At 46.8% G+C, this 24,172-nt stretch overlaps 1 protein-coding gene across 13 annotated transcripts in view; it reads left to right on the plus strand.

Annotated features, from left to right (window-relative positions):
- Nucleotides 1-24,172, plus strand: part of MSI2 (musashi RNA binding protein 2) — a 253,179-nt gene that overhangs the window by 74,044 nt on the left and 154,963 nt on the right. For 12 of the 13 annotated variants that reach the window (XR_012634867.1, XM_074923064.1, XM_074923065.1 and 9 more), the window contains one exon: nt 12,693-12,785. Coding sequence is in view for 12 of the 13 variants with exons in the window: in XM_074923064.1 (XP_074779165.1) it covers nt 12,693-12,785 (93 nt within the window). In the remaining variant the exon portion in view is untranslated. Of the gene's footprint in view, nt 1-3,996; nt 4,018-12,692; nt 12,786-24,172 lie in introns of those variants that run through there. The other variant, XM_074923074.1, reaches the window with a different exon arrangement.

Below are 24,172 nucleotides of genomic sequence, written 5' to 3' on the forward strand. Positions count from 1 at the left end.
TTTGGGAACAGAGAGGGGTGCAGCACAAAAATATCAGTTGTTTTGGTGTCATGGCTTTGCAGGGTGTTTCTTCTTGCTGATCTTGCCTGAGAGTGGGTGAGAGTGTCTGAAGCGAGACCCCCCGGGGTCAGGCAGGCTCAGGGCTGGAGATGTTGGCTGGTGAGATGTTCAGATCATTCGCACACTTGGCCGAGAGGGAGCAGGGAGTCTTTGTGAGCTCTGGTGTGGCTGCTGGCTCTCCGCCTCCTGTCCCGGAGCCTCCACTTCCATGTTGTGCCTTTCTTTCCCCCAGATCCTCACTTTGGACAGGGAGCTGGGATGGGGTTATCCCGAGGATCAATTGTACCATGCTTGCCACCTGGTTCGTAGCACAGAGCTGGGCAGCATGCCTCGCTGTGTCTGCTGGAGGACTGAGGCTGAGCCTGAGCTTAGTTACATGTGCCTGAAGTTGGGCCAGGCTTAGTTCCCTCTTGCTCTTGCACGTCCCCTGAGCAGCCGTGGGGAGCTGGCGTGCTGTAAGCCCAGGTGTGCAGTTCTGATCGTCCGGCGCAGCCCCACGTGGGAGCACGAGAGTTGGCCTGTTCTGGTGGACAAAAGCCTGCCTGAACCCATCCAGGTCTTGCTGAGAGATGGTCTCGTTAAAGCCTGGGTGCTGAGTCACGCTGTGTGTTCTGCCATCCAAATGCCAATGTATAAACACATCCGTTTTCACAGAATCTCTTGCCAAGTACTTGGGTTTACAATGTTAACAGCTTTAAATAAATTCTTCCTGGAGATAACTGATTTATTAGGCTCTTACCCTTCTGAAGGCAAAGCTAGTCACAATTAACAAACAACGCAGCGTGAGGCAGTTATCATTCTGAGTAATAAATCTTGCGGTGTTGGGTACCGCTTGCTAATGGGCTTTGAAAGTAAAACTCTCCCTCAGTCACAGCCGTGCCCCCGGCCCGGGCGGGCAGCGTGTGCGCGTGTCCCGCGGCAGCGCTCGCTGGGGCACACTGAGGGTTCCCGTTTGCACCCCCAGGCGCGTGTCGGGGGTGGGTGGTGGGTCTGTGTTTGGCCAGAGGCAGCTGGGGGGCCCGAGCCCTCGCAGCCCTGCCTGGGGCTGGTGTTTGGGGGTGCAGGCGGAGCCTCGGGCTGTGCTGCGCTTCGGGGGGTCGCGGCGTGTCCGCACACCGTGGTCCCGGCAGGACTTGCAGGTGTGGAAACCAGTGATCTGTTTGCTTTAGTGGCGATAGGAGGAGGAGGGTGGTGGGTCATTGGTTTCCTTACTCTAATGAACGGAAGGAATGTGTCAGCTCTGGGGTTTGATGTGCTGTGGATAAATGAGCCGTTTTGATTCTGCTGCCATTGTACAACAACAGCTACATAAAGTTTGAGGCAGATCAAGCTGTCCCTCATTTTTCTTTGGTTTTCCTTGGCAGCAGCTGCAGTTGGATCTACTTATTTTACTACTGGAAAAGGACCACTTTTTGCCTCCAGTTCTTCAGAGGCTCTGGGGTGTGCTGGCTGTGGGGTCCATCTGTGTGGAGGAGCTCTGGGTCCTGCTGAGGGGGAGCAGCAGGAGCTGCTGAACCTACAGGGATGAAAGCCCTTGGCAGGCAGAGTCTGTGTTGGTGCCAGATGAGTTGGCTTAAGCACACTGGTGATACGGTATTTGCCACCAGAAGAGGTGTGCTTGGCCCCTGAAAGCGTCGGGAGTGTTGCAGGGTGGTCTTAGGTGGTGTTGGACCTGCTCCTCCTGCCGGGTAGTTCACAGCCCCCAGCCCTGCTGCACGGGGCGGTGGGATGGCCTGCTGAGGAGGAGCACTCTGGAAACGAGATGGTTGCCATCTCTTTGGTCCTTTGTCAGCTACAGAACACTTCAGCTCTTGGGGGGCTTGGAGCCTGTGAAAGGGAATGGCTGTGCCCTGCGAGGGGAGGCAGGGGGTAGCTCTGACTGCAGATACCTGCTCTCAGGGGCACAGCGATTGCCCTCAGTCCTTAACTACTTCGTTTGTTTTTTATTGGTAATCCTCCCCTACTCCTTTGCCACTTTTGCTCACGCTTACCCCCTTTCCTCTCCCAGTGTCTTAATGTTAGCTCCTCTTGGAGCCTGGCATCCTTTCCTGGCTCTTGGTCTTGATGGTACACGGCTGAGAAATGAGCCCTCCAAGGTTCGGTCGGGAGTTACTGTTGTTCCCTGACGGCATCTTTGTTTGGATAAACAATTGGTCCAAGACCTGTTAGCATGGTTTCCAGCGCTGGGGAGATATTTCTTGCCAGGTTTGTAAAAATGATCTAAATGGATCCGACATCCTGGCTATAAAACATCTGTAACATTACACATTTAGTTATGTTACTAGAGACTTGAGTTCATTTTGATGGGTAGTATTTTATCTGCTACTTTTCCCCTTCTGAAAGCAAAGCTTTCTGTAGAGGAGGATTTATAGAAATATATTTCCAGCACAAAAAAAGTCATGCACATTAAGATGTTGGAGTAAAGGAGAAATAATGTCTTTTTTTGGAGGCCTTGGCTGATTTATCTCTTGCTTGGTAGTTTGGTATGACCTTCCTAGCTAGGAATAATATTTTTTTATTCTTTCTTTAATAACAATAATGTCAGTAACAATGTCTTGCGCTATTCCAGCATCTTCAAATCAGCCTTTCAGCAGGTTAGACATTTAATGAGTGAAGCCTCACAGGCTCCATTGAGCTGTGGGGATATATTTTTGTTCTTCTTTTCGTGGAAATCAAGGCACAGAGCACTCGATTGTGCAACGTACTCAACCTAATGAGGCTTCCACAAATGCTGCGAGTTAAAATGTACACTTAAATGCTGAGCCCTGCAGTCTCCAGCTGAGTTTCTCCCAAGACTCTTTGATACGTCAGCCCTACGGAGACTAAAATGACTTGCCCTGTGGTCAATAAGTGAGTAAACATCACACAGGGGAGACAAGCTCTTGTAGCTGCGAGGTGCTGCCTTCCTTTGGAAAAAGTACGAATGTTTTCTCTTGTCTTGCTTCCACTCTTCATTCTCGATGCCGCTCCTCAGGGGCCCTTTTATTCCTAGTCAAGGGTTATTTGATCCGCTTTAGAGCGACAACTATGTTGCTTTCGTAATGGCTGGTGGGTTCCCTCCCTGGCAAGGGAAACATCTTTCTTTTGTGAGAGGAAGGTGGGAGTACTGTAATTCTTGCAATTCACCAACCCATTTGTGTGTGGGGAAGAGGATAAAAGAAAACGCAGCATTTCATAAAATTGTGAAAGTATTTCAACAGCAGTAATAGGCAAATCTGGACATTTTGCAAGATTTCAGTGGTCTCACATCAGAGGAAAAGATCACCCTCGTGAAAAAGCCAAGCAGCGTGTTGCATAGACATTAGCTTGACTCAGCAGATGAAGTAAAACTTGCTCATCAGTAACTGATTGCCATGTGCATCTATATTATGTAGATGAAATTAATCAAGGCTAAGGGTTAAAGTTTTCCATTTGTTCTTTTCAGAGAAATCATCTGGAGTATGTTGGGAGGGAGGTAAATTGCTTTACGCATTTCTTTTTCTTCCTGTGAATTTTTCTTGTGTTAGCAGAACATTATCTAGAATCGTAACAGAGAGCTCTCATCACTGATTTGACAGGGTTATCATGAAAAATTAGTTGATACTAACTTAGAAGTATTTAAATTATGTCGTGCTTTCTGCACTGTAGAGGCAATAAACTTTTTTTTTGGAGTGACCTCAGTGTTTGGAGCTGGAAGGATTTATAAACTCTTACAGAATGTGCACTTTCCTTAGTCTCCGAATTGGACTGAGCTATTGGATTTTGTTAAACACTGTGTTAAACCTCCAAATACATTTGTTCCTTCTCCTTTTTGTAAGCACATGCTTAAGGAAAGGTTCATTGGCAGCACCATAAAAGCCATTCTAGCAGCAGAACCACGTGCTTTTGGGCATTTTGAGCAAGCAAGCTGCTTGCATGCTAAAGGGTACGGCTGGCTGAGCAGTGTGACTGCTGCTGCGTGCTTTCCCAACTTCAGAGGTAAGTCTGGAGCTGACAGAGAAGGAAATGTGAGTTTTTGCCCGTAGGATGAGAGCAGGTCCCCTGCAAATCGGTCGGCGCCTTGCCTCCTGGCAGCTTGTCCAGCGGCCGTGCCTGCCGGCGGGAGAGGCCTGGGCGGGATCCGTGTCTGGGCTCCCGGCTGACCGCCGTGACGTGGCAGTGTGGCTTCCTGGGCTTGGGCAACCCACCTGGTTAGTAGGCAGCAGCTCAGGGTCGTCTCCGAGCTTCCACGAGCCGTTTGGCTTGAGGTTGGCCAGTGGGAACGTCTGCCCTTGTGCCTCAGCGCCTGGGAGCTGGCGACGCTTCGGGCAGCGGCTGCAGCTGTATGCAAATACGGCAACAATTGAAGGTACTTACTCAATTTTGCCTACTGCTTTTGCTCTAACAGATTTATAGGTTTTAATTGGGTTGGTATGACTCAAATCACAAAAATATTGTGAGGGCTGTTGGATGAGGGTTTTGAGTCAATGGGAGCTGCAGGACCTGGAAAAATTAGGCCACTTAAGTGCCTCAGTATGGATTTTGGCATCCAGCTCCAGGCACACAGCTTTTGAAATCGTTGGCCTTTGTGATCAGCTGTCCTCGGGGGCAGGCCCTCAGCCGCTCTTAATTGTGGAGCCCCACACAAATCTTGGCTTTCAGCAGCTCTGCAGCAGTGCAGCCTGTACGGGGGAGGGAGCCCGCAGTTCGGTGGAAGAAAACGCCACTGACTGCTACATCCAGCCTCTGAGCAGCGCCTGTCTTGCTGCAATACCCCTCCCGGGTTTGGGAAGGCAGGGACGCCTGCTTGCCTTCGCCTTGCATTGTTCCAGATTAAAAAAGGAGGACTTGGGTACGTTTTGGAAAGCTGCTTAGCTTGGTTTCCCACTTTGAGCCACTTTAGTCCACCCTGCCTCACCTGTAGAGCCTTCCTCCAAATCGACCTTGAGCATGTCCTTGTAAGCAGGTTTTCACAATTGTATGTTTTGTTGGAGGACACGAGTCTTCTGGTTGTATTTTGGGTAGGGCACATGATGTTTCTTTCCAGCAGACAGTATAATATAAATAGAGGAATTGATGAGCGTTGTAATGGTCAGTTAATGCTGTGTTCCCAGCAAATGTTGCTGCTCTCTCTTTGAATGTGAGCTCCCTGGGCAGAACGCCATCTCTCTCTATCTCTGTGTCTCTTTTTCTGCCTGGGCAAGGTGAAGTTTTGCCAGTAGCCTGTAGATTTAGGACCAGAGTTTTAATTGCTTCCCACTGGGACCTTTGTCCCTACATTACATGGGCACTGCAAAAATCCCACCCCTAGTACATAGTCACATTGGGCACTGATCTCCGTTTGTGGTCCTGAGATGTATTCATTTAAAAATAATTATCTTCATTTAAACTTATTAATGCAGTTTTTAAGCACTGCTGAGCAGGAATCAGGCAGGCATGTTAGGTAAGTTGTCTGCGCTCAGCCAACGTTCAGTTACCTTCCTTACTGTACTGTGCATGAGAAGCTAAAGCAACCAGGGGGTTTTAAATAGATTTTTCTCTCTGCTCCCCCCTTCCTGCCTCTGTTCCTTGCTTCTGTAACCCATAAAGGAGTTAACTAGAGCACAGTGGAAGGGAGCAGCCCGAAGGGATATGATATAACTGGTTATAGTGAGGCTGGGGGGCTGTGATCTATTCCTGTTCTCTGGAGGGTGTGAAGTCTGGCTCTGGTGAATTTTACTGTATCTTTTGATATGAAGCTTGAAGCCAGATTTTGCTCAAAAAAAAAAAAAAAAAAAAAATGCTGAGCTCTCACAGCTGGGGCTAATTTTCAGGAGATGGGATCTCCCATGAAGGGAGCTCTTCGTGGTGGTGCGTGCTGCTGTGCCTGGAGAGCCTGGGGGGGGTACGGAGTGCTCCTGCCTGGACAGCAAACCCTTCTGCTGGGGAGGGCCCCCCTTCCTGGGGGCATGGCTGGGGCATGCAGATATATTATACTGCAAATTAAAACCAAAACCGGGCTGCTGTTGCCTACCTGTACCTGTGGGCGAAGGAGGGGCTGGTCCTCCCAGGGGGGCGAACGAGAGGGTTGGACTTGGTCCTAGTCAGGGAGATGACCAGGAAGGGCTCTGCTGGAGCCAGGCCAGACTTGCTTGTGAAACTCCAAGGATGGCTTTGGCGATTTGCTGCCAATTCAATCTGTCATACAAAAATCACTTTGTGTGTTCTGCCTCCTGCTGATACCATAGTCACCGAGGGAGGAAAATAAACCGCCAGCCAAAAAGTGACCCTCCCAAAGTTAACAGCAAAGCCAAAGACAGCCGAATGTAGGAATACAGTGGGGACTAAGTTAACAGTTTCATTTATGAATGGATTGGGAGAGTACAACCCGTCTGTATTTTCCACAGAAATCAAGGGAACTGATTTAGTTTGCTGTGAATCTGTGTTGCTTGTTTGGATTAAAGAGCTCTTTCATTCCTGCATACCTTTCTGTAGCTTGGGTCGGTTCTCACAGGATGACATTAGCTTGCACAGGGGTCAGGCACAAGGTATTTGCACCGTTTAAGTCTTGCTGAAATCCTATTTTGAATACTTAAGCATGTGGTACGTGGCATGTAAAGCCGTGCTGCCTTTGCACAGGATTGAGTTCCTCTTGCTGTTGGGGAGCTGGACAGTCTTAATATTTGCTAGCTGGTGGTGCACAGTGCTCAGCAAATCACGTCCCTGTTCGTCAGCTGTACAGGGGCATTGGGGAAGGGGCTGGTTCCTGGAGCCTTCTCGCGCTTGGTGAATGGAGAAAGGTTGGCAGCTTTCAGTCACCGCTGCCTTTTTCATCGTGGGCTTTGCATCACGTTTCAGTTTGTTTTTTAATAGCTTTTTGGAACTTGCTGTGAGGATCCCGGAGGCAAAAAAAAAAAACCCCAAACAAAAAACAACAACCCAACAACCAAAAAAAAAAAAAAAACTGGAGAATTTTTGCTTATGGTTTGTGCTCTGCCAAAGAAGCCTAGCAATTTAGTTAACAAGATCACTTCCCCCATTACATGAGTTATTGTTGTTTTTAATTAGAAGTAATGCTGTAGTTTGAATGTACAACACAATGGGGTATAAAATGCAGTTCAGCATATATACCAAAGATGTTTTTTCCAATTATAAACCTATTTAGAAGGCGGATACATTAGAAATGATGAAATGTCAAACTGCAGATTAGGTAAGCAAGCTGGAATATACGTGCACCCACACATCCGTGCTATCGTACAAGAAAGAGGAAAGTGCTCTGGGAAACAGTTATATATGCATAATTAGTTTAATCTGAAATTAATGCTAATTTCAGTGATTTGTGATGCAGATTCGCTATTAGTACTCCAAGTCCACCTCCACCATATTGAGATGTTGAGGATGCAAAGCCGTGCTGGGTTGCCCCCCAGCAGAGTCCGTGTGCAGGGTGTTGCTGAGCCTCCTGTGTGTCGGTTTGCTGCAGCCCCTCTCTCTGCCTCTTGCTTTTGGAGAGCAGCTGCTCAGTTAGGAAGTTGCCCTGTTTCAAGCAAAGACGTGATGACACGCCAGCTATCCCGACGTTTCGGACTCTGCTGCTGCCTGCATTTGCCCAGGTCGTTTCTAGCTGCGCCTGCACCTTTGGATAGCCCAGTTTCAAAGCACAAGCGTTTTGCTTTGCAACGAGACCTGCCAGGGACACACTCGGTCCCCTCTCTGCTGGCTGGATGGGAGCGCTCATCCCTTCCAACCTCGGCATCCCTGCCTCCTAAGGCAGGGGCCTTCACTGAAACTGGGGGGGACACAGCAGAAAGGGACTGCGCAGAAAACGCTGGGGAAATGACCTGTAAAACCATTACCCTGAAGTTAAACGTAGACCGGGCCCTGGCTCATCTGAAGGGTTTGAAATTCTGGGAATACTGCAAAATACTTTTTGCAGTAATCATAAGTAATGAGCTTAAAATCCCCTTTATTCATTTTTAATAGTCATGATAATAAGACAGTTCCAGTGGGGGGAAAAAAAAAACACCAAGAAAGGGAAGAACAGAGTTGGTACATGAGTACATTGAGGGTATTAACGGCCACACACTGGAGGCTCTAACTTTGCAAAACTGCAGTTTCTTCGTTTTACCCAAGTTGGTTGGTTTTACCTCATGTAGCGTATTGACATGTTTGAGCGGGACAGGATTTTTGTCTCCAGAGACTGTGTCTACAGCCTGTTGTTTAGAGAAGATTTACCTGATATGCCCCAAACCAATCCAATTCCAGCCTTAACCTTGTGAAAAAGTGGCATAAAATAGCAATACCTGTCTTGCTGAAGCAGGGTGGGGTTTTTTCCTGCTTCTGCACCACCTGAAGCGTTTGCTCAGTTTCAGAACACAAAGGCGAATGTATTTTTCAAAAGCCGAGCCAATAAAGAGATTGTAACCTTGAATGACTTTTCGCAGTAGTAATCACATGTGTTTTGATTAAGTACAACACTAACACAGTATACAAACAAAGCAATTCTGCAGGTACTTGCAATTAACAGACTTTATAACCAGCGTTAGATCTAACTCTCCCCTGTCGATTCCTTCTGCAGCGAGAGAGAGACACCTTCAGTATACAAAAGCTCCAAAACCATTGAGTATCTGCGTTTTGCAGAGCCCTGCCACAGAGAAGGATAGATATGTTATACTGCAAATGAAAACCAAAGACATGGAGCTGGAAGTGTTGTGGTTTCTGAGTGACCTAGACCTCTTGGAGTCATTCATAAAACATGGATTTGTGATTGATTCACACAAATCACTTCCTATTACCCAAACACTGCCGTTCCCACCCCAGGCGAAGAGCAGATGGAGCTGCTGTCTGAGGGACCGAACCCAAAATGACCACGGGCGTCTCCCTTTTGCTCTTTGTGGGAGTGCCCCCGTTGTAGGCAGCCTCCAGAAAGCACATTCTAAATTTACTCTCAGGAAAAGATAAAGATCTTCAGTGACTTTTGTTGGAGGGACTTCAGGCTTGGGGAGTCTTAAGTTTTGGGCTTTTTGTTATAATAAAAACGTTTTTTTAGAACGAGTGGTTTTCTTAGATATATACAGAAATATTTTTATAGAATTACAGATTTTTTTTTTTTTTTTTGGTTAAAGATATGTTGCCTTGTTTTTCAAGCCAAGTGAGAAATTATGATTTAAAAAAACCTTTAATTCTTAAGAGAAACTCTTCAGTTGGCTCAGTTCCTCCTGCCTCTGGTCATTTGTCATCTTTAATGTTTACTAAACAGTGCTAAGTGTGCTTAATTAAATACTTTTTAACCCTTTGTTTCTCCTCCCTGAAACAAGCACATATTTGGGGAGGGGGATGGAGAATATCATATCAGATAGCAAAGAGCATCCCACACTGGGAGGAACCAGAAGCCCGTCGGTGTTGGTGCCCTGTCTCCTGCCGAGGGTACTTGGTGAGAAATGAGGTGGTCTCTCCTCCTGGGCCCTCGCAGCCGTTTGGGGCTTTTCTAGCTAACATCAGTTGTCTCAGAACTCATGTGTGAATGAGCCTTGTCCTGGCAATTTCAGTGTTTTAAAATCTTTTTTATTGGGATTCAGTGGCTGATCTACACAGAAGGTTTCTCTGGTGTAGCAAAATCCTTGAGTTAGTGAATAATTTTTTCTTTTTAATGTCTTTTGAATGCTCCGTCAGGTTTGGCTGGGGTGTTTGCAGACCTTTGGCCATTGGGCTCCCAGCCTGTGCTCTGAGTCTCTGGGTCTCTGCTCAGCTCGGCGGGAGGCCGGGAGCCCCGTGGGGAGCAGGTCCCGTGGGGAGCAGGTCCCGTGGGGAGCAGGCCCCCAGCACTCTCTGGTTCTCACCCCGATGAGGCCTTGCCTCCCAGCTCGCCCTCTTGGCTAACGAGAGAGGCTTTGCAGGTTGGAGCAGGAGTTGCAGTTTTGTTTTCCAGTTGGTCTGAGTCCCGCTGCAGTTATCTAAAAATTGAAAATTGGTGAGGCTGTACCAGCACAGACAAGTCAGCCGCGCGCAGCAGCTTACCTGGCATTAATATTTGAGAGAGAAACGGGTGCTTCCAGCACAGACAGCAGCTCTTCTCGTCTGCCGGGGCTCTCCCGGCGCTCCGGGGCTAAACGGGAGCGGGAAGCCTGTCGTGGCACCACGGTGAGCGGGCTGCCTCCCTCCCTCCCTTTGCTGCCACCACACGTGTCCACGTCCTCCCGGGGAAGGGCCGGTTTCCAAACCTGCCCCTCGGTCGTGGGCTGCTGGGGGTGGTGGGAGATGATGGGGCGAGGAGGTGGCTCCTCGCGGCAGGTGTGGGGCCACGCCGGTACCTGGTGCCACGGGCAAAAGGAAGGCAACGAAGTCTCCTGTTGAGGCACGTTGGGATGGGAGGGATTGCCAAGGCTACACGTTACTTTTGCTCTTTTGCTGAGGGGAATACGTGTAACAAAGCAATTGAACCATCTCTTCAGGAGAACATAGATTGTAAAAGCAGACTTAATTTTGTGCTTCACTTTTTTACCACAGAGCTGATTTCTGAAACCATTTCCCAGCTCACAACACATCTCTAGGCATTAAAATGTTGTGAATTTGCTTGTCATTACCAATATTTTCTTTGATTGAAGCTATTGAAACAAAGTAGGTTGGTTTTTTTTTTTTTGGTTAACCTTCAATCTTGCTTCTAAAAGAAGTATCTCTCTTTTTCTTTCTTTCTTTCTTGGTCAAATATAAAAATGATAATTTCAAATATTGCTTTAGAATAATTGCTTTCCTCCCGCTTTTGTATGACAACAGAAGCTTGGCCTGATCTTAAATCAGATGCTGGCAGGCAGAGGGCTCTTGACAGCCCTGCAAAATCCTTTAGTTACAAGTCGGCTTTAGCCAATTCTTTATTTGTAAATGACAATTTTCTACAGAAAAATATATGCTTGGGCTTCAATTTCGGAGTCCTAGATTGCAGCCAGGAAAAAATAATTGAATTTTTACACTGGTTTTTTCCTCTCTTTTCTTCCTAACTTAAAAAAAAAAAAAAAAAAAGAAAAGAAAAAGCGAAGCTCTGTAAAGCAGGGTTAGGGGCTGTTGAAGGGAAATATCTACTCTGGTTAATTTGAATGGCAGTGGAGACAAGAGTGATGTTTAATTTGTTCTGTGCTGAGAGAATTTGGGGCTACTCCAGGCTTTTTGTTCGGTGTGTCAGTTCTGCGAGGGCTCTGCCCGCAGCCGCCCAGCACGGCTCGTCTCCGCGGCTCCCCTTGGCCAGGGAGCCCTGCTGCTCTCGGGGGGGCTCTGAGACGTGGGGCGGGCTCTTGGGGTGTGGGGGCAATGCCGGGGGGAGCCCCCAGCGTGTTGGGGTGGCCATCCCGCCGCGGGAGCGTGGTGACCCCGCGGTGCTGGGCTGCACCTTGAGACCTGCGGTAGCGATCGTAAAATTCATCTCGTTTTTAGTGAAAAAGTAAAAAGTGAGCAAAATCCAGGCTCTGCACTGAGCAGCTGCAGCAGTCGTGTCTCAGGCCGACTGCCCAGTGTTGTTCCCTTTGCATTGCTTCAGTGTTCCCTGGCTGTTATTTATCCAGGCAAGTCCCAGTTCTGGAGCGAAGGGGCATTTTTTTCCCTTCCGTCTTTGTAAGTTGGCTGCTTCAGCCAGTTTCTGTCACACAGAAAACAAACTCAAGCGTTAGAATACATGAATTTTATTGATGTGTTTGTTGGTTTCTTGCATTAAACATGCAGTGTTGACTTTCAGACATCTCTCTGTGGTGGGGATGGTTGCTAATTAGCTGTCTGGGGTTGTAAGCCGGGGCGTTTCCCTCTGTCCGAGCGTCCGGGGATGACGCCTGCCCCCTCGGAGCATGCTGACAGCTCTGTCCGGGCTCTCCCTTGATTTACGTTGGCCCACAGGGGTCAAGTGATTTGGGATCGGCCCGCCAACGACACCAGCTTCCCCTGCTGCCCTGGGGGTTTGGGTCCCTGGGCTGGATCCTGCGTTGCTGACGGGTTATCTGCTAGTGGGCACTCCAGGGAGAACGGCACCGTCCCTTCGCCTTCCCCTTGGACCACCCTCCGGCGCCGGTGGGTCAGCAGTCAGAGCTGGTGCTGCGCTGGGGTCTTGGGGAACACGAAGGGGTTTCTGAAGGGCCTGATCCAGCCCCTGGTCGGGGATATTGGGAGCATCTCAGCTGAAATGTGTTTGTGGCAGCTAGAGGGTTGCATCGGTAGCTCTTGTTGTGTTTCGTCATTTGATTATTTGTAAAGTAACTGTGCAAGTTCCTTTTAAACCGACCCACAGAAACTTAATAACACATCCTTTCGATTTGATGCAATTACCTTTTGTCTGCCAAAGAGCATGCACTCTGTCTTTAGGAAGAAAGCGGGGGGGAAACGGCACGTCTTTTTTTAGACAGTAGCTATGAGGATACGACACTTGGACTCCTTTTTCACTTATATTTGCATTGAGAAGCACAATAAAAATCATTTATTAAAAAAAAATATCCGGGGGCTAGAGTTGTTATTGAGTGTCTTTACTCAGCCATTTCTCAAATAAAAACAAAACAAGACAAAGAAAAAAAGAAGTATCTAATCAAATAGAATCTGAATTGCTTTTGTAAAGAAGTATTCTCATTAACTGGGTTAGGGATGGCATCTGAAGAATATGTCTTTTTTCCACATATTGTTTGAAATAATCTGGTTAAACCGTATGCTTGTCTTGTAATTTCTTACAGATGGTCACAAGAACAAAGAAAATATTTGTAGGTGGATTATCGGCTAATACAGTAGTGGAAGACGTAAAGCAATACTTTGAACAGTTTGGCAAGGTAAGTTCCTGCCCAAGTGAGCACTACATATTTCGAATTCTTTTTTTTTTTTTTGTTTCTTTTTAAAGTGTGTTTTGAAAAGCAAAAGTGCAATGAGGCCTATGCTCAAAGGAGGGACACATTTTTTGCCTTTCTGTGTAATTTCTCAAAGCCTCTGGAATCACTTCTGGAATTCCTTTTCTGTTTGTTGCATGTGTATGTGTACAACATTGCCACCACTGTTTACTTTCATTTAAAAAAAAAAAAAAATAATTGGGAGGTGAACTTGTGTATGTTCAGGAAGAATTTGACGCTTAGCTGAATGATTACACAGTTGTCTTCTCCATAAAATCAGCCTTCTGTTTACCTCTGATTCCAGTGGCAAAAGGAGCAGATAGACATATTTGAGAGAGCTCATTAAGCTGTGAAAATGCCTGAAGGAACCATGTGAATAGCAAGAGTAATATGGAAGTCACTAGAATATCCATTTAATTTCTTATTAAAAAGACCTTATGCAAGATCCTGTAGAAATATATTTAGACTGCTGACATTGTTAAAAAAACCCAACAAAAACACCCCCCAAAACCCCAGAAACCCCAAACCAAAAATACACCAAGTTTACACACAGGAGGAAACCTGAACCTTCCTAGAATAGTCTTTTCCATGATGGACCAGCTGCAAGCCCCCAGTCCAGGCTCTGGCTGGAGCTTAGTGCCACTGACTTCACGGAGCTTCCCGGATCCCCAGGGTGTCTGGCTGCTCGGTCAGGAGTCGCCGGGGTGAAGAGCTGGCAGAGCCGACTGCTTTGGGGGCGGTTTGTGGTACCACCTGCCACGGAGACTCCTGCCAGCCCCCCCCGGCCGCGGGGCTCCAGACAGCTCCATCCTGCCTTTTGGAGTGCATCAGCTGAGGGTTTGGATGCAGGATTGCGTGAGGACGCAGCAGGATGTCCCAAAGCAAAGCAGCTCCCATTCCTTGTACTTAGTTTATGTTTCTTTTATCTGCCCCGAGAAGCCTTGGCCAGGCTGTACTTTGTTGAGGGCTGAGGAGGGGAGTTTATAAATTGTTCCTGTGCTGGATTGATAGTTGTTTTGTAAACCATTCATTTTATTTTCAATAATAATCTTCGATTCCGGCAGGATGTTTACAGCCTGCTGAGCTTTTTATTGAAGGATTACATGAGCTTTTGGATGTTTCTTCTGTAGTTACTTCTAATTGCAGAACTCTAACCTGTATTTTTGCAGTTAATAATAGTTTCAGTATAAGTGCTTTGCATATTGTCTGGATGCTGTCTTAATATAGTCTTTTTAATTTCACCATCTGGTAGTTTCATGCTTGCAATTTTACAGTCCCTGAGAATGCAGACAACTGGGCTGCGTTTTTCGGTAGTGACTGGTGATTCGGGACGCTTCAGTTCTGCTTTCGTGCTCTGCCTTTCTTGAGTGAGATAGCTTAAGAGAGGTCTGGCTTTCCAAAGGCAGTACTTTTGGAAAATCAAATATTTTTTTAAGTGTCTTAATTTGAGGGCTACAAAATTAAGGTGCCGAACAGAATCGCACAAGTTGCGTTCAAGGCTGGAAGCCGTTCCTCTGGCAGAGCTGGCTGGTGTCCTGCCCAGGCCCTGTGGTCCGGTGGGGCTCGTTCCTTGTGATACCAGGTGACCTTTTCCAGTTGCATCCCTGTTTCACACTTCCCTGTTCTGGCTTGTGGAAAGGAGATGAGTTGGAAGTCGGTGGGTTTCGGAGGAGAAGCTTCTTGGCTGTGTCGCAGGGACTCGACCTTGCACGCAGGCGTTCAAGGTCTCTCTGCTGCCCTTGGCTGTTCCTCAGCTGAGACACTGTGGTTTGTGGGGGGTTCTGAAGGGGTTCTCCCCAAGGCTCTAGTGGTGAGAAGATGCAGAGCTAGTTAACGACCCTAGGAGGTGGAGACTTGTGGTCCAGCTAAATGAGAAGACTCGTTAATACGCTGGTTCGGATGTGATGACCCCGGGCTGGCCCTGTGGGCCCTTGTGGGAGCAGCTTCCTTCTCCATTCCGCTTCCCCAGCCTTCCTTGACTTGCTCAGATTGCAAGCTCTGCGTGGCGGGGGCTGGTGACGCTTAGTGCATGAGCCACTGCAGCGCAAACAGTGCAGCGTGATCGATTGGCAAGGTTTGCTTTTGCTTAGTGCCTTCTTAAAATAAAGAAAATTGCATTACATTTGTAATGTGTAGAGGAGCCGCCCATATTTGATAAGAGCATCTCAGGTGACTTGCTCTTTGAAATGCTGAGCTTATTTATTGGTGTGGAAAAAATTGCTTACCTACTGCTGTGATTCTTGAAATCCTGTTTGTACTTGCTGCAGAGAAGAGCTGTGCAACCAGGGGAGGTTGTTTTGGTAACTGGAGGTAGCTCTCAAAATACACGACGTGGTTAGAACAGCTCCGAGCTTTGGGGCCGGGCAGGCTCGCTCGTTTAACTGGAGTTGGCAGGCAAGGGCCTAAAGTGTTGAATTTGAAACTGCAGCTTTTTGAAAAGTAAATGCCAGAACCTTTTTCTCCAATAAAGAGAAGACTGCTTTAATAAACCCTCTTCCCTGACTTCACCAGTGAAAATGCCTGCCCTTTAGAGTACCAAACTGCGTGGTAATGATAACTCCTGAGACTTTGATCGTGAAATTTCTGATAGTGATTACTTTTTCTTTCTGTAAAGCCCAGGATCTGTAGGAGTCTCAGCTTTCATTTTGCGAAGACGGGCATCCCTAGTTGCTGTAAGCTGCAGAGGAAGACTGGGAAAAATTACCTGAGAGAAGCCAAAAGGTTTAACAGAATGGGCCCGAAGCAGTAATTAACAGCCTCGTGACTGCTGAATGCTTAGAGCTGGTGGTGCTGAACCTGTGCACGTACCGTTGTTGTGGGGCTCCCCAGAGAGGCGAGGGGGCTCTGGGTGCCAAGGAGGGGGTCTGGGTGCTGGGGGCGGGTGGCTGTGGGGCAGGCAGGCAGGAGCGTGGCTCAGCGCCTCCAGTAAGGGCGGCGTGGGCCCGAGGCTGGCAGCCCTGGGAGGCATTTCTGAGCGAGAGTTTGGGGTTGAGGCTTCTCCTCCCAGTGGTTTCGGGGAGTGGGATCCACAGGAGGACATGAGGCGGCTCAGCCAGGAAAAAAACCCTCCAAACTGAGCCATAACCGTTTACAATCAGAAGGAAAAAAAAAAGAAAAAGGCAAGCCATTGTCTTACTACCTAATCCTGGTAGTGTAATGCAGTTGTTTCTGTGATCCTCTGTTATTTCAGTCAAAGACGTTTCGAACATTCTTGCAAACAAAATAAATTCACCAGCCGTGTTAACCCATCCAGGGTCTGCAGCGTTGCCCTTGTGTGTGAAAAGCTGGCTGTTAAGAGCAAGTTTTAAAAGAATTTAAATGAGACAGTGTTAGAAGTGACATCCAGAGGGGAGCGCGATGGGGCTGCGCTTTCCTCCCCTCTGGAGGGGCCGCAAGTGCCCTGAGCCATCAGCAGGGCCGCAGCTGCAGATTTACCTGTTTTACGGCTTTCTGGAAGTAAAAGCAAGATGATGCTTCCTGAGATCAGGACACGTGGAGTGTTTAAGGTAAAAAAAAAAAAAAAGCAACAGCCTCTTGAAGCCTCACCCAGAGGACTGGGACCAGCAGAAGAAAGCCCCCAAACGCTAATGACCTGCACTTCTCTCGGGACGTGCATGTTCTGCACCTTTTAAGCTGCAAGTGACTGATGATAAGGGACTTCTTAGGGTTCGTTTTTTGCTAGGTAAGCTCCCTTTATAGAGCTCCTGTGAAAGTAGTGTAGTCCTTATTTTGCGACTTGCAATTATACTTCACATGGCGAACTGTGTAATTAGTTTGGAAGACTTATGCCTAGTCATTGGTTTATCCTAATCGGCTTTGGCTTTTCCCAACAACAAAGTGAGCTTATTTTCCTAAGCTGAAACAACTCTGCTCCCTTTGTTCCTCTCTTTTATTGTCTCATTCCTTTCATTCTGTTTTACTGCCAAAGTTTTGTTTCATTAGGCCTACAAGTCATTTCCAATCCAGTGGGCTGCTACAATAAGGCCTTTATAACTCAGCTGCCCTGGTTCCCATGTCCCTTCTGGTCTGGAGCCAGGACTTGCTGTTTGACATGGGATTTTAACCCTTTGGGTGCCCCAGCTGCCAGTCCCCGCTCCACGCTGAGGCTGCCGGGTGCGGTGTGAGCGGGCTCGGGACGGGGCTTGGAGGGGAGGCTGGTGAGCTTACGAACCCAGACGATTGCGTGCGGGCGTTCATTGATACCTTATTGTGGTTGGGCTCCAGCTACACTTTCTGGCCCAATTATCAGAACAGAATTCTGAGTAAAAATCTTCTTACTGAAATACTGTAATCAGTCTTGGTGGGAACAGTCCTTCGAATGAAAAGGCTTCTGTGTCCCGCCGGTCCCGCGTGGTGGGAACAGAGTTACGTTAAAGGCACGTTTCAGTTGTCTCGAGCTGTTAGATCAGCACATACATGACTGTTCTCATAGAAAAATCATGTTTTCTTGTGTGGGAGAGAATACATTTAAATTTATAATTTTTTTTTTTTTTTTAAGAATGTTGATTTTTTAAAGGTGTGTGAAATAATTTTGTGGAAAACAATATTTTTACAAATTGTCATTTCAAACTGCTAGAGAAGCAGTGCTCGTGTTGGTGGCCCCAGTGGTTTTACTACTTAAAATCTCAAAGTAGAGAGCACTGGCTCTACATTTTTTTTCATTCGCAGAAATCCTAAAATCACTTCTGGGGAAGGGGACTATGGCATTTGCTTTTTATTTCAAATTTTCAGATGAAGTTGGGACAGACCAGTATGCATTCATTTTGTTTTCTCTTCTGGCTTGCCACGAGGTGCTTCTGACAAATCATGGGCATGTTTCAACTTTGCCTGGAATATGTTGTGGATGGTTTCTAAGATTTGGAAATTTTGAAACAAGACAGGATTTCTCGTTTACCTCTCTGGATCCAAAATGTTTTGCACAGTCCCTCATTATTTCCTGCGAGGTGCAAAACAGACCAGAAGAATAATAATACCTAGCTGGTGGTGTTGGGTTTTTTGCCATGAAACTGTGGAGCTTTTGAAAGCTTGTAGTCTTCTCATGTCTGTCCTCTATAGCCATGACTTACTGTCTAGTGGCAGTTAAGCAAGTGAGAGGAGAGTAACTTCTCCAAGGCCGTCTTTGCTCCAGGCACAGCCCAGCCGTGGTGCTGTCTTGCAAGCAAAAGAAAACGGAAAGCAGTGAGGCTGCAGACAGCAAAATGTGAGAATGAGAATTTCCTTCTTCGGTTGTAAAATGTCATGCATTGTAACACAGACGGCAATGCAAATAATGACCAGTTCAACCTTAAAAAAAAAAAAAAAAATCCTTTTGTAATGAAGTCCCTCTGCTTTCTCTGTGTAAGTGTGCTGGGAGGGGGAGAGGGAAGGAGGTGTGATCCACACCGAGGGTTTCAGCCTAATCGGCTGGTTTACATAACTTGCTTCCTACATGCTTTCCTCTCTGACAGCTGTGAAAATATAAATCAAGAAAACATGAGAGAAAACTCCTCCTTGTTTGGCAAGGCTGTCTGGGTGTGAACGAGTTAATGCGCCGTTGTAGTATTAAGCACTCCAGTGGTTTACTTTTCCCTGAGACCTTGAGTATGGCCTCTGAAGATGTTATTACAATAGAGTTGTTAGCATGAGAAAAGGTGGTTTTCTCACCATGGGTTCATTTGGGGGGGATTTGGAAATCTGTGTGGAACTGGGGCTAAGGCCAGTCGGGAGGTGCGAGGAATTTTGCTTGTATGAAAGTGAAAGCTTAGTTAATTTAGACTTGGCATACAGTTTGAATTGTATTGTTACATCTGTTGGACATTGATATGTAGATTTAACGGTCAATAGGATACATGGACGGTCTATTCTTAAAGTATTTGCTTTGCAGAAAAGTCAGGTTTTGGTTTGACAAGTTGTTAGCCTTTCATATTTTTCAGCACTGTATTTTCAAATTCAATATTTGTGAAATCATTTTATGAAACAAAGGGACCGATTCGGACTCTTATTTATATTCTAGTTTGTAGTAGCTGGGTTGCCCAAAACATTTGTAATATGCAGTAAAATAGAGGATGCGTTGGCATTTTTTTTTTTTTTAACTGCTGCTAACCTCAGTGCTCCTTTCCGAAGTGGTTCTGAGCTCTAGACCTGCTGTGGAATAGCTCCTAGCTCATTATATTCTTCTTACTGAGTTACCTGGGTGTGTGTTGGGAGAAGTTGCTTTATTTAAGTCGTTGCACCTCCTTAAAACAGAACAAGCAGCAGCTTCTGCTAAGTTGGGACAATGAAAAACCAAATTTCTGGGGGCTATTCTGTTACAGTCGCGTGGATCAGCGTTCAGCCTTGTCCACGCTGCTGCCTCTGCCCTTCACTTGTGCTTTAAAGTTCCAGTTTTTCTGGATTTCTGTATTTGAATGTTACGTCCATGATATTCCAAAGGATAATGAACATTCCTTTAAATTTTTACTTTTGCATGTGACCAGGGGATCTGAGATACAGGGGTCCCTCATGGCCTAAAGCACTTTTTATTATTTCTTCTCTCTCCTACATGTGCGCTTTTTTTTTTTTTTAAACTAAGAAACTCGATCATTGCTTAAAAAGGAGTCAGTGTTTTCATTCTGTCAATGAAAAGTAGTACACAGGAAGTCAGTTTTTAGGTGGTCTGTAATAAGACACATGCTTTGTGGAAGTGGTTTTGTTATAAATTAGATGTTGGTTTCTACCTGGATTTTATGAAAAGAGGAAATGTTAAGGCAGGATTTGTGGGCAAGAAGGCTGTATCAGAACTCAGCAGAAGTTTGAAGTACAATTTTATTTCCTTTTCTGCGCTGGTTAAATGAAATGGCAAGGAAGCTTTCGTGCTGTAGCGCCGTAACCGTGTGGGGTTGGGTAATTGTGGTGGAGAGCTGGGCCCCGAGCATCTGTCTTCTGTTTCCCACTGTGCCACCCACTTGCTGTCTGACTTTGGGCAAGCTGTTTTATCTCGCCTTCCATTTCCTTGCCTTTCTTACTTCGTAAGCTCTGAAGGGCATGGGAAATGTAAATATGCCAACGCTCGTGTCACTCACAGCCCTCATTGGTATGGGCTGGCTGCAGTCGGGGGAAGTCGCCCTGGCAGCCGTGCAGGGGGCTGCGGCCGTGCTGGTGCTCCTAGAGACCGTACTGGTGCTCCCAGACCCCATACTGGTGCTCCCAGCATGCATACTGGTGCTCTGGGCACTCGCACCGTGCTGGTGTCTGCACCCGGGCGCTGCCACAGAGCAGCTCTGCCCCGGGTACTGCTTCAGCATCCTGGGAGCCATCAGGGCAGGGCCTGCATCCTTGGTTTAAAATGTGCATATTCTGAGTCAACTCTGCTATATCCTTTGATGTTTTTCTTTGGCATAAAGTTATGGCCAGTGCCCTGTATTCTGTCTCACGTACTTTAGTAATTGTAGAGGAGCAGTGTTGATCCTGAGCTTGCGGGGTGTGACATGCCGTTGGTGGCCCAGAATCATAGCAAGGGCCCAAATGAAATTGGTAATTAATCAGGAGCTGTGTTTGGGGAGAAAAAAGTTGTAAGAAAATATTCGTGTTTCCTCCTCCAGCATGTCTGCGAATGTTTGTCTGTAGTGTCTTTGTGTTAGTTTTGTAACTGAGCCAAACCCATGAAGATGACCTGTATCTTTTCTGAGACCCCAAGAAAGTCAGTTTTGTTTTTCACCCCCTGCTTTTATTTTACCCAAACACAATAAGCTGTGTAACATACCTAATGAAGTTAGCTAATCATGTTTGGTAGCGTGTTTAAATTCTCCCTGGAGCGTTTCCTGGATTCAGCCCCAGGGTGGCTGAGGGGGGTTGTAGGTGTAGAACTTCTCTGGAAGGAGATGGTTTGGTTTTGTTGCACTGTGGGGGCAGCTCGGAGCCCCAGTGTCGGAGCAGGGCCCATCGGGCTGGCTGCTGTGCAGAAAAACAACAGCAGGATGACCCCTGGCCCAGCAAGCAGCATCAAAAGCAAAAGATAGTGGTGTTAAACCACAGCAGTGGGAGTCAGGTAGAGTTTTCTGATAGACATCTCCAATATTGTGAAATTGCATCAGATTCCTCTTTGGCACTTGGCTTGAAGTGCAGCCTCCTGGACACGCCAGGAAGTTATTTATAACGTAGGCACCGCTCCTGACATCCATCGAAGCGATAACCTGGGTCCAGAACATTACTCCTAGTCTTTGAGTAGCTACAAGTGAGGATGCCAAAGCTTTGCCCTGGGAAAACTCGTATTTTAACATCAGTTCTCTAATGAAAAAATAGCAGCAGTTACTTAAAACTCTGTGGTGTAATTGAAGCTTGCGCTGTACTGCTCAGGAATTTGGGGTCGGCTCATCAGCTAACGTGAGCTAGTTAAAAGGCAATTGATTGGAGAGTAAGCGTTTGGTCATTGTCATCGTATACATAATAAATACACCCCTATCGAGCGGCAGGATGTGAAGTGTGAGGATTTTTAAAATGCAGCTCTGAGTTGGGACCCTGAAGCAAAGGACTTGTAAAAGTATCCATGAGGAACTTCTTATAACCGGTTCCAAATGTGGCAGAAGAGCACACGTTGCTGGCAGGAGGTGTAATAGCATTTTTTCCCCGTGGAAGCGGATGGCCCTCCGTGGTCCCTCGTGACCCGCTCCCGGCCCCGCGCCTGCGGAGCTCGCTGTGCTCCAGGAGTGAAGCCGTGTGCTCCCCGGCCCGCCGCCGCGCGCTCCTTCCAGCCCTGGCTGCCTTCCACCCGCCCGTGCAGGGGTAAGGCAATGCTGGTTTGATCTGCAGCTGGATTTTAAAAAACTTCCATTTTTCTGAGGGAAGAATTTGTTTCTGAAGTGGAGGGTTCTGCGCAGGTTCTTGTTTTGTTTGTGTGCTTGTTCTTTCTTCTTTATTCGTATGATTTTCCATCAGGGTGCTAAAAATCCAGAAGACAATTTTCAGTCAGTCCTAGAGGTGAAATAACTGAGCGTTGTTCACAGACACAATATTGAGGTACGACCAGTTTAATTAAACTTATGCTAATTCTGCAGAGGTAGAATATGAAATTCATTTGACGTCCGTCTTACACATGTATATCTCTCTTAGGAGAATTTAGGATTTTATTTTCGGGAAAAAAAGGCGCATGAGCGTATTTTGGTAGAAGTGGAGTGGTGGCTGAGCACGGCGGGTGGTCACCCTCAGTCCCCTCGATAATCATCAGCACTGGGGAACGTGTGGCAGCCTCGAGAGGGAGAGATGTGCGTAGCTGAACTCTGTGTGTGGTGCAGTATATGTATTTATAAACGTAACTTCAGAAATGGGGACAAGGGCAAAGTAGCTCAAATGAAGAGCCAATTAGGATAATCTAAGCAGAATGAGGATTAACTGCCTCTTAATGTGAAGGATACCTAAAATGCATGTGGCCAGTTCAGATCAAACAAGCGTCGTCTCTGTCAGGGACATTCCCAAGGCGACGATGGTGTGTTCAGCCTCTTGTCCAGGGCAAAATGTTGTTGAAATAGTGACCCAGGCTCTGATGTGTCCTGCTGGCAGAATACCTCACAGAATATATTTCTTTGCTGTAATGTCATCATCGCTGTGGAAGTTTGAAGAAGTAAGAGTACTGGCCATTTCATAAAGAAATGATTGCTTATATAAAACGAGTTCACATTTTGCAGTTTTTCTTTTCACAGAAAGTTGAAAACACTAGCGAGTCTGTCGAAGAAGCTGCTGCTACTTGTTTTCTTTTTAAAAATGAGTTGCAGTGCCCGTCGTGACCTTTGCTGCCGCTCCTGATCCTGCGAAAGGCTGGTCTGAGATGAACTGCCGAGGCGTCTTCACGTACCGCCGCCTGGCAGCGAAAGTGCGATTCCATTTGCACCCCTGTTCCAGGACATTGATTTCAAATCTGAGCAAATAGGAGCGCGTGCAGGGTTCACTTGGAGCGTCTCTTTATTTTAACGCTGGCCTCGAAGCGTTTCGGGCTGCGTCGCCCGAAGGGGCTGGGCTGTTGTAGGCTTGTTCTGGGGCGTTTATTGGAAAAGAGGGTGTGCGGCCGCCCCCGCCACGGCCCCGCGCCGCTCCGGGGGAAGTGGCTGCGCGAGCGGTGGCTTTTCGGGAGAAGGTCCCTCTGTTGACTCTATTACTCTGATGAGTGGTTTAGCGAGTTCAGATTGGTGCCGTGTTAATTGTCAGGACTGGGAGGGTGGGAGCAGATTTCACCGGGGGCAATGGAAGAGATCCAATGCGTTTCCACTCTGTTTCCCTGCTTGGCAAACCAGCACTTACTGTCACTTTGCATAAATAGGTTTATTTCAGAGGGTCAGCCGTCACCACTCCCCCTCTTCCCCTCCCGGCCCACCCTCCCCTGAAGGATAGGAGGCCGATGAGCATTTAATTTCCCCAACAGCAGGTGCTTGTCATCCATCTGAAGATAGCTGCCAACATCTGGTGCAATTGCCTCAGCAAACGCAGTAACAAGGCGGCCTGCAGTTCAAACGCAGAGAGAGCATTGCCTCTTTAATGATAACAAGCTGTTGGCTTCCCCTCTGAGATGAATTCATCTCACAGATGTTTGTCTAGTTTTGGCAATCTTATCACTATAGCTTTGGTGATTATGCTCAACTGGAGACTATTACTATAAAAGAAGTTTGAACTTGTTCCATTTTTGCATTATTTATTTATTTATCCATTTATTTCTTTGCTTTCTGGATATAATTTGTATCAACAACTGTAATGTTGGTCCCATTACCCAAGTACCCTTACGTTTTTTTTTTTATTGCATCTGCTGAACAGTAGCTCGCTACTTGACATTCACCACTGGCGAATGTCTTTCAGCCACGCTGACATTTTTAACATTCCCCATCAACAGCTTTGTGGTTTGAACCCTCTATTTAACACTACATTTTCTGGGATTACTTGGCGCTCGCTCTGTCTGTTCTCTCTAATAACTGCAATATACTCACTATTTCTGCAAAGCACAAGTCGCCAGGAATATTCTGGATACTTCCGTTTGGTCGGTAGCACTCTGGTGACCTTGGCAGGGGTTTGTAATGACAACGTACGACCATCTTCATTGTTACATCTTAAACGTTTCCAGCCTCAGCACGATCCTACAAAACATGGAGACCTGCAGGCTGAAGGCTTCAGTGCTTGTTTTGTTTGCTTTCGTTTGGTTTTCTAACATCCTTTTTTTTTTTTTTTTTTGGTTGCTGTTGTTTTGTTTTTAAGGAGACATTTTCTCCTGAGCATGTGGAATTTAATTCTGGTAAATAGGATTTATTTTTGGAAACATGCTTGTGAATAGGTGACTCATGCCTGAATGAAGATGTGTCACTGTTGGTGGGGACACCACGTATATAATTTCTTAGTCT

The sequence above is a fragment of the Athene noctua genome, chromosome 19 (assembly GCF_965140245.1).
Source record: "Athene noctua chromosome 19, bAthNoc1.hap1.1, whole genome shotgun sequence".
Taxonomy (NCBI): domain Eukaryota; kingdom Metazoa; phylum Chordata; class Aves; order Strigiformes; family Strigidae; genus Athene; species Athene noctua.